Source organism: Ruditapes philippinarum, unplaced genomic scaffold (assembly GCF_026571515.1).
Source record: "Ruditapes philippinarum isolate M1 unplaced genomic scaffold, ASM2657151v2 ctg8593_1_1_1_1, whole genome shotgun sequence".
In the NCBI taxonomy this organism is placed as follows: domain Eukaryota; kingdom Metazoa; phylum Mollusca; class Bivalvia; order Venerida; family Veneridae; genus Ruditapes; species Ruditapes philippinarum.
In genome coordinates, this window is record NW_026855617.1 from 17,771 (window position 1) to 29,271 (window position 11,501).

Here is an 11,501-nt window from a genome sequence, read left to right on the forward strand (position 1 = left end):
AAGAAGAAGTGCAGTGCCCAAGAACTTGTACTCTGCATTTCTTATTTTTTTAGTTATTGCCCTTTGTTAATTTTCAGACTTTATTTTTATCCGGGCCATTTATCATAAATTATATTGTTCACAAGGCGACACATCCGACTGGCGGAGTTCTAGTTCATTGTAACTTTGGTGTTTAAGTGTAAAATTTCCTTTTTTCCCTCATAAACATAGAAATTGGCAATGTTTGTAACATTTTCATTGTAAGACAATCAATAAGCACCAGTAACATGGTTGTGGACGTTCGGCCTATACATTACTCCCATAACTCTACAGTCACTACAGTAGACTAGGTCATGAGCCGGGACAAACCTTATTCCTTGAATCTTAGGCCAGTACATTTAAGGTGTCGTCAGTGCAGAGTGAGGTTAAATATTGACTCTAAATTTGAATACCATTACTTTGACGCAAAAAAAGCAAACTCATATCTAGTATTCAGACAGCAGCTAGATCTTGGATTTAGTCGGTCATGTATTGTAAACTCGCTTTTAAATAAATAGACTTGGAAAATGTTTATTTTAGAACGCAAAGTAACAGATCAAATTCAATTGAATAAATTGAATATCCCTTTATTTATAGCACTCTCATACGATCTGGTATATGTGATTATCCTATACTAAATTACCGTATGATTAATGACACCAGATATGTCTAAAACTATAAAAACATTGATATTATACAGAAATCAACTTAAAACTTATAATTATTAATTTAAGGATGGTACACCCCAGCTTGCAAACTTTTGGTGCACTTACTATTATCAGACAATACCTAATTATATGAATCATTAGAAACTCCATTACATTAGGATAGGACAAAAACCTCATTAAAATCGACAAGAAAATAAAAAAGATACATCAATGTTTCAAATGTTGTAATTCTATGGTATTGTTCTATAATCATTCAATTTAATCTACTCAATAACTCACTTGATTAAAAAAATCAGCTATTGTTAATGTTTTGAAAAACATACATGAAAAAGCAAATTCAATTAAATATCAATACATATAATAACCCTTCATATATTTGCTACATTTTAGTAAAATAATCATCAAATTCCACCAAATAATACAGAAGAGGTGGCATTTGTCATACACACAATAATCAGAAAAGAAAGTTAAATGCCACAGAAATGAGCTACATCTATTTGTATTCAATTTCCACCTTAAATCAAATACTACTCGACCACTCAATGTATTTAAATAAATTATAATCGTTAACATCTATCTATACTTGACAGGTAAAACACTTGAAAGAAAAAAACCTATCCATTTTCACAAAATAACAAAAAAAGCTGTTATAATAATAGTGCTTCCCCTGTGAAGCCTATATCACAATAGGTATAAGAATAAATTATGTACAAAAAACAACAAATATCAGGATTTTTAAACCTAATTGAATATTTCGAATATCATATCTATCAACAGCTCTTGTTTTCCAACAATTAATATATAAAAAAATCCCACATTTAATGAAATTAAGCAAAATCTCTAAAGTTCATATGCAGTCATAATGGAAATCTCCAGTCCAAGGGAGGTAACTAGAAGTACCGGTATCACAATACTGCCATTATGTGGCACACTACTTAATAATTAACAATTAAAGCTTCCACACATCAAGATTTACTCATTTATAGATGGTAGAAATACAATATCATGCATATTAAAAAGTGTAATTTACAATTTATCTCATACATATTATTAAAATTTAAGGGGTACATTATTGTATTTGTATAATGTCTCAACAAAAAATAATCAAATTATAGGTATAGAGTCAAAGTAGGCCAACATGGGGTAATAAAGATATGGTTTCTGGCATGATACATCTCTGATAGACCTCTCCCAAGCACTGACTTCTCATAGCAACCAGTGATTGTTGTCCCTTAGTAGTGGCAACCAGTGTTGTTTTTACACTGTGATGATGATGCACTATAATTATAGATATAAATATGAACTTTGTTATATCACTTCAAGATTTAGATTCATTATATATTTGCTTCATTTCTAGTTTACAATTCTACTTGTTTGTTGTCAATAAAAATATTTATTTTAGGTGAGCGATATTAGAGCCATCATAGCCCTATTGTTTTTCATATAATATGGCTAATATAAAATTTGGACTTTTCAAAACCTGTCACAATTTTCCCTAGAATCTGCTGTTATAGCTTTTCTCTGAATAATGAAAATTTTGATATCACAAACTCAAAATTGTACCAGTTCATGTTAAATGTTTCATTCTGCTTAAGCCGCTGCTAGGGGGCGTGGACGGTAGTTTGCACTTAATAGTACCATCCATGAACAGGCTCAATCAAACTGAGTCTGCAGCATTTTCAATTATGCCGTGTTGGACTTTCTTTAGGGATTCTTATTTTCTCTATTTTATAAACATGTGTTCATGGAATTGAACATTTGCACAAAAATAAGCTATGAATACTTTACTTAATTCACAGGATATAAACATGTTTTAGAGCCTTATAATGTCTTACAATTTTCTAAATATATGTGAGAGATCTGATAATAAGTATGTAAACTCAAAATGCTTCTGACATTTGTTATTGTTAAAGCTTTGTTTTATATTTTCAGCATTATGTGTATTCCTTCTTCCAAGAAATGGGCAGATTTACAAGAGACTTCAATTAATCCAAGAACTGACATTCATATGGAATTTTCTTTAATTATAGACTATAAAATGGGTCCTAAAACTAACATAATGTGTCACATCGGATTCATGAAAAATATAAATGGAATAATTTTGCATGTATACAAATACTGAAGTCACCTAGTGTAATGATGTCCGGCAATTGTTTGAATATACTGGTATTTATAAAATATATAACAGTTGATATTAACATTACTCTTCCAAACTTAGGACTCCAGCCAATCATGAGATGATTAGTTAATAGTTAAACTAAATGAGTACCTGACACTTAGATATTACCAGAAAGTTGCAGTCATTGTATTGTTTAAAACATGGATATACAACTCAGACAATTCAAGGCATGAAAATAGCCTACTCGTGCAATATTGCGTTATATTAACTCTCAGGAAAATTTATTTAGTGAATGTATACATATATATTTGTATAGAATTTTTACTGTATAGTATGTGTATTATTTATATTCATGTATAATATGTAAATATACATTTATGTTATAATTTATAGAACTGCTTTTCAATATTTGTACAAAAAATAGTTTTAAGTTAGATTGTTAAAAGAAACATTATGCCCAACCAAGTGTATGTAGTGAGTTATTGAGTTTTATTTAAAAAAATATACTAATTGCTATAACTTCAAACTTGAACATAATAGTCTTTAAAGATATCCCTTTAAGTTAACCAGACATACTATGACCATCACTCATGAATGACCTTGACATTGAAGGTCAAATTAATTATTTTTTGCTGTAACTGGCTGCAACTTAAATGTTACTATTGGATGGATTGACTTCATATTATAACAGAACAATCTTTAGGATAAGGCCAGTGTATATGAAACTCAAATTGACCTTGGCTCTTTAATGACATTGACCTTGGAGGATAACTGATTATCGATATGATTCTCTGTTACTTTGTTGTTAATCCACGGATTATTAGATTATAGAGTTAATTAATTTACATATGACCTTGACCTTTAGGTAAACCTTGACTTGCTGTAAATAGATTTTTATGCCCCGCCACAAAATGGCTGGGCATATAGTGTTACCCTGTTTATTATGGTTAAATGATTTTTGGCAGAGTAAATTGCCCCATTAAATTTAAAAAAAAAAATATTTTCATTATCTCTCTAATGGTTGTTCACACTTAACTCAAATTTGCCATATGTCATAGAAATACTCAGGTCAAGTTCGAAATAGGTCATGGTTTGATGATTTTTGACAGAGTTATCTGTCTTGAACTTTGTAAAAATAAGGTATTTTAGTTTCCCTTCATTATCTTCCCAACAGTTTTACAAATTCGAATGAAATTTTCCATACGGATACGTTAAGAGAAAGCTCAGGTGAAGTTTGAATTTGGTCATGCCTTGTTGATTTTTGGCAGAGATATGCCCCTTTAACTGTGAAAAAATAAGATATTTTCAGTTTTTGTTTATTATCTACCAAACAGATGTACACATTGAACCCAAATTTAATATATTGATATGATATAGGTATACTCAGGTCAATTTCGTATTTGGTCATGGTTCGATAGTTATTGACAGAGTTATGCCCCTTGCACTTTTGGGGAAAAAAGAAGAAGTTGTTAATTTCTGTTCATTAATTCTCCCGAACAGTTGGTCACATTCGACTCAAATTTGACTTAGCAGGTCAAGTTTGTATTTGGGTGGTCATAGTTCGATGATTTTGGTCAGAGTTATCCCTCTTGAAAGTTGGAAAAAATACTTATAGTTATATATGTATAATGTTGAAATCACATGTGCAGGTATTAAACAAGAAAATACAAGTTTTGAAGTTAAGTTAAATTTTTAAATTTGGTCCGATGAGTTATCATTTTTGAACTAAGAAAAAAAAAAGAAATTTATGTTTGAGCTCTAATATTGTATAAGATTAACATTTTGGTACATGATTTATTACAAGATTTATATTTGTTGGCATAGTTAAATGCAATATTTGTATTAGTGTACATAGATAAATGTAAGATTATTATTTGTGTACATAACTTTCAACAAGATTTGTATTTGTGTACATATTATTTATCACATTGTATAAGATTTGTATTGTGTACATGAGTTATAGAAGATGTGTATTTCTTTGCTTGATTTTCTTTAAGATTTGTATTTGTGTACATAGATAAATGTAAGATTTGTATTTGTGTACATAATTTTCAACAAGATTTGTATTTGTGTACATATTATTTATCACATTGTATAAGATTTGTATTGTGTACATGAGTTATAGAAGATGTGTATTTCTTTGCTTGATTTTCTTTAAGATTTGTATTTGTGTACATAGATAAATGTAAGATTTGTATTTATGTACATAATTTTCAACAAGATTTGTATTTGTGTACATATTATTTATCACATTGTATAAGATTTGTATTGTCTACATGAGTTTTAGAAGATGTGTATTTCTTTGCTTGATTTTCTTCAAGATTGTATTTGTGTACATAGATAAATGTAAGATTTGTATTTATGTACATAATTTTCAACAAGATATGTATTCGTGTACATATTATTTATCACATTGTATAAGATTTGTATTGTGTACATGATTTATAGAAGATGTGTATTTCTTTGCTTGATTTTCTTTAAGATTTGTATTTGTGTACATAGATAAATGTAAGATTTGTATTTATGTACATAATTTTCAACAAGATTTGTATTTGTGTACATATTATTTATCACATTGTATAAGATTTGTATTGTGTACATGAGTTATAGAAGATGTGTATTTGTTTGCTTGATTTTCTTTAAGATTTGTATTTGTGTACATAGATAAATGTAAGATTATTATTTGTGTACATAACTTTCAACAAGATTTGTATTTGTGTACATATTATTTATCACATTGTATAAGATTTGTATTGTGTACATGAGTTATAGAAGATGTGTATTTGTTTGCTTGATTTTCTTTAAGATTTGTATTTGTGTACATAGATAAATGTAAGATTTGTATTTGTGTACATAATTTTCAACAAGATTTCTTTTTGTGTAGATATTATTTATCACATTGTATAAGATTTTTATTGTGTACATGATTTACAGAAGATTTGTTTTTTGCGTGCTCGATTTTCTATAAGATTCGTATTTGTGTACATAGCTTACTATTAGATAACTGTTTTTGTACATTATATGAGGAAGCTATCAAGCAAGCTTACTCAGGTGCCTATTTGTGCCTGATACAATTAACAAAAGGGCACGTGAAGTCTTCCTCTTCCAGTAGGACTGGACATTTACTGTATTGGTGTGCTGTAAAACCCAAACAAACAAACAAACAAACACTTTTTATACGCCCGTTTGAAAAACGGGACTAATTATGGGAACGCCCCTGGCGGGCGGGCGGCGTCCAATTTTGTCCGGAGCATATCTCCTACATGTATGGAGGGATTTTAATGAAACTTCATAGAAATGTTCACCACTATAAGGAGCAGTGTCGCGCACATGAACCAGGTCTCTAGGTCAAAGGTCAAGGTCACACTTAGAGCTCATTGAAAAATGCTTGTCCGGAGCAAAACTTCCACATGTATAGAGGGATTTCAATATTACTTGGCACAAATGTTCACCATTGTGAGGCTGAGTGTCGCGCGCAAGATTCAGGTCCTTGCTGCCAAGGTCAAGGTCACAAATAGAGGTCAAAGTTCAGATAAAAATATGAAGATGTGTATATGGACCATTTAGCCATCATTTATTGAGGGATTGTAACACAAATGGTCATTATCAAGACTATGGCTGTGATACATATAATTTAGGTCAATATATACAAGGTCAAGGTCACTAAAGATGATGATATATCCAGATTTTGTCCGGAGCATATCTCCTACACGCATTGAGGGATTTTAATGAAATTTCATAGAAATGTTCACCATTATGAGAAGCCATGTCACGCACATGAACTAGGTCTCTCTAGGTCAAAGGTCAAGGTCACACTTAGAGCTCATTGAAAAACGCTTGTCCGGAGCAAAACTTCCACATGCATAGAGGGATTTCAATATAACTTGGCACAAATGTTCACCATTGTGAGGCGGAGTGTCGCGCACAAAATTCAGGTCCCTGCAGCCAAGGTCAAGGTCACACATAGAGGTCAAAGTTTAGATAAAAATATGAAGATGTGTATAGGGACGATTTAGTCATCATTTATTGAGGGATTGTAACACAAATGATCATTATCATGACTATGGCTGTGACACATGTACTTTAGGTCAATATATGCAAGGTCAAGGTCACTAAAGATGGTGAAATATCCAGATTTTGTCTGGAGCATATCTCCTACATGTATGGAAGAATTTTTATAATACTTTATGGAAATGTTCACCACCATGATATGTATTGCTCCATGCATAATCCAGGTCTCCAGGTCAAAGGTCAAGGTCACACTTAGAGCTTATTGAAAAACGCTTGTCCGGAGCAAAACTTCTACATTCATAGGGGGATTTCAATATATCAATATAACTTGGCACAAATGTTCACCATTGTAAGGCTGAGTGTCGCACGCAAAATTCAGATCCCTGCGACCAAAGTCAAGGTTACACATAGAGGTCAAAGTCCAGATAAAATTTGAAGATGTGTATAGGGACCATTTAGTCATCATTTATTGATGGATTGTAGCACAAATGGTAACTATCATGACTACAGGTGTGACACATTAAATTTAGGTTAATATTTGCATAGTCAAGGTCACTGGAGATGATTAGATATCCAGATGTTGTCCGGAGCATATTTTCTACATGCATGGAGGAATTTTAATGTTACTTTATAGAATTGTTCACCACCATGAGACGTAGTGCCCTGCACATGAACCAAGTCTCTAGGTCAAAGGTGAAGGTCACAGTTAGAGCTCATAGAAAAACGCTTGTCTGGAGCAAAACTTCTACATGCATAGAGGGATTTCAATATAATTTGGCACAAATGTTCATCATTGTGAGCCTGAGTGCCGTGCATAAAATTCAGGTCCCTGCGACCAAGGTCAAGGTCACACATCCTGTGCATATCTTCCCTACTGATTTGTTTAAAGGTTCATTTAACAACACAGTGCCAAGAATAAAAACTTGCTTGCTAGATAACACTTATCCATAATGCCCCCATCTCCATCTAAAGCTTTCGTAAACGGGCGTATTTTGTGACTATGGCACCCTTGTTATTATCAAGTTTTTATATTTATGTACTATATGATTTACTCTCAGTTTTGTATTTGTTTACGTGACTATCTATAATATTAATATGTGTACACGTATAAGCTTTAATACATGAATAAGACTTCTATATTTGTGTACCGTATTGCATTTGTCTATTTTATTTACTGTACAGATTTTACCATGAAAGTTAATTCATGTAAATGATGAGGAGAATATTGCTGCTATAATGACCATTTGAAATTTGTAGTTACTTATATGATGTTTTTCCCCCTGAAACATATAATTATGATATGCAATGATATTGTTAAGACAAAGTACACAGTTTTGAAGAAAAGACTGAAAAGCATATCCAGGTGTCATGGGAGCTGTATGGTCATTCTATTTTAAGGTTTTCAAACAGCCTTATTGACACTTATAACTAAACTATAAAGAATCGTCACTCTATATGCTTCTTTATTCATAGCTAATTGTTTTTACCATCTAACAAGAAAACTGGCTTGAAGTTTTACATCTTAACCTGCGCCCAAACCTAGTTGATAGAACCTAATGGAACTCAGTAAGAACAATCTTTGAGTGGACCATAGGAAATTAGTTTTTTTGGTCTGCTTAACATTATATAAAATATATTTAAACTTTCAATCGATTTTTATATTTAGACCGTACGTTTCACCACGAGAAAGAATATGTTATATAAACTTTTCTGTAATAGTTCTCCTTAAATGTGTAATAATTTTCCTTAAATGCTGATAAAAACAATATGATTTGTTTGTCATACTCTAAATAATGATAAGAACAACCTCCAGCCGACATAGCTTGTTTTACCACTGGCCAGTTTAATGAAGCTTAATAGGAAATGTCATTGGAGATTTGTTTACAACAAATAGCTAGAGTCATTTTGTTCTGCTAAATGAAAGATCCGGCAAACTGAAACTATCATTTTAACAACATCTGGTAATTAACAATTGACTTTGATATAACTAAACATGAATACTTTTCTTTTGTTCTTTTAACATACATAAATGGTTGGAAAAGGATCATGTCTACCAGACCTTAAAGTACAACTTTGTTTTCCAATTGATTGAAATCACTAAGAAGTTTTCGTTGAGACTGGAAACAAATATGATTCTTGGAAAGTATTGTACAAAAAAGGTTATTATTTGTACTGTTCATAACAGTTAACAGTTGTACTGTACAAAAACAGTTAACAATTGTACTGTCTGCTGAGCGAAGGTACTTTCCTCTTGAGTCGTTGGCTCGGGTTGGAAATTAATTATTGAATTTTTGTTGCTGGAGTAAAAAAAAATGATTAGTGTTTTCCTGGACATAATTTATCCAAGATTAACTGTATTTTATTATCATCATAATTATTATGTATAAAAACATATGATTTTGTATGTTTGCATAATGATTGTTTTAAGATAATTATCTATAATAAATCAATAAATCAGTGTTGACACAATGTTATTTGCTTTTATTATTCCACTGTTTACACCTATTTTCCATATATTCATGTCAAAATGACAGTTGTGTGCCTTAAATGTTACCAGACCTATTTTCCTGTTCAGCACATTGAAAAGGTTATGTTTGGCTATTGGTTTTGTACTATTGTCATTTCTTTAAACAAAGTACAGTATCTTGGCATATAACAAAATTGTGCCCCTCTTATTTCCGTTTTAGCACTTTGAGAATAGGATAGCAATTTGGCAATATCTTAAATGCAACTGGTACCATTGACTTAAAATGTTACACACTTAATAACTACTGTATTGTACATGCTAATGACACGCCGTCCGGTCAGCTCAATAGGTAGAGCGTTTGACTGTGAACCGGGCGACTCGGGTTCGATTCCCGGACGGTACAAGATATTTTCGTTGTGCTTGATCATGAAATCCTTTCTACGGTCATTCGCACTGTACCTCTGCTCTTGCATGTACTGAAGTAATCAGTTCCTTGGAATATGAAGACAATTTGTATTGGTAAACTGCTTGACAATCTGCCCAGAAACGATGCGGCGGCTGAACTGTGCTCTGGTAAATTCAATGTTGTTACTGCCAGGATCCGGAGTGAAAACTATCACCATGCTTATAACATAATTTTATCTGGTTATTTCCATTTTTAGCATTGCTAATCTATTCCGATCAGTTCGATATAAGTTTTATAAGTACTGATAATTGCATACTATACGCATTAGCATATAATTAAAAGTTTAATATCTCGGCAAACAACAAATATGTGGCAAACTTTTACAAATAATTCTTAACTATTGAATATAATACTTTTTTAAAGTTGTTTTACCGCATTCATTTCTCCATAATGTATTCTTTACATAAGCATGACTGACTGATTAAGGCCAATGATTTGTGTTTGTACAAACGGTTTATTACACGTGTGAGCGGGGGACGAACATTCTCTGTTCGTATCACAGGACCATTTGTGTAACTTACTTAAAGAAATTAAAATAAATAAATAATTAAAAAAACACTTATGCAAATGTTAGACTATTATTAGTTAAATTGTATTAGATATTTACAGTGAGACATTACATTTGCATAGTTTACTGTACAGATCATACATATAAAATTAATAAAGTGGGAAAAAGAGATTGGTAAACTTCCGAGAAATTAAAACAACGGCTTACCGCAATGATTGTCAGAGCGCTTCAGCAGCCAATTGTATAAACAATTTAACCGCGCGGTTACCACACGGTTACGGTAACCAGCCCGGTAACCTCGCGGTAAGCGATTGTATAAAAAACATCAAAAGCAGTTACCGCGCTATAACCGCGGTTAAATTTAACCCAGGTAAAGTAGCTCGGTAACTGCACTGTAACCAAAACCAACATGGCGGACATTTTACGCGTTTCACACCGACGACCCCGACAATTTCGACGAGTTGATCGACAATTGACTGACTTTACGGACGAGGAATTGCGGAAACGGTATAGGTTTTCTGCTGACAATATTGACAGACTAGTCAGACTTATTGGACCACTTTTGGAGCGACAGACCCGTCGGAATCAAGCCCTTACACCCCGACAACAGATTTTGATTACCTTGAGGTTTCTTGCCACGGGTAATTTCATGCAGGTTATTGGTGACACCTTTGGTGTGGACATTGCTACAGTTTCCAGAGTTATCACAAAAGTGACTGACATACTTTTCGGACTGAAGGACCAGGTAATAAAGTTTCCAATGACCGACACTGACCGACGAAAAGTCATGAATGGGTTTTACGCAATACGCGGATTTCCCTCAGTGATTGGATGCATAGATGGAACTCACGTAAAACTGATATCCCCAGGACAACCAGATGAAGCAGCATATGTTAACAGGAAACATCAGCATAGTATAAATGTACAGGCAACTTGTGATCATAAAGGTACATACACATATACAGTAAACAACTTGATTTCCAATTCAGATTTTGTTGACTTATATTATCTACTGCAGTAAACAGTATATAATAGACTAAGATAGTTCAAGATCTTTGTTTCTTTATAAATAAATCTTACCTGTACTTTTCTATACTGTAGTGAAGTCATTGTCATTTAAACTCATTTTCAATATTTCCTCACTTTACAAATTTTCTTAGACTCTCTACTGTAGACCTAAAGTTGACATGATACGATGATACTGCAGTCTGCGAAAAATACGCAAAGCCCGAGCCTGAGTCTAG

At 32.4% G+C, this 11,501-nt stretch overlaps 1 protein-coding gene across 1 annotated transcript; it reads left to right on the plus strand.

Annotated features, from left to right (window-relative positions):
- The first annotated feature begins 10,666 nt into the window (after positions 1–10,666).
- LOC132743902 (putative nuclease HARBI1) lies at positions 10,667–11,278 on the plus strand. The gene has a single exon (XM_060732496.1). The coding sequence runs from the start codon at positions 10,667–10,669 to the stop codon at positions 11,276–11,278; it is 612 nt and encodes a 203-aa protein (XP_060588479.1).
- The last annotated feature ends 223 nt before the right edge of the window (positions 11,279–11,501 follow it).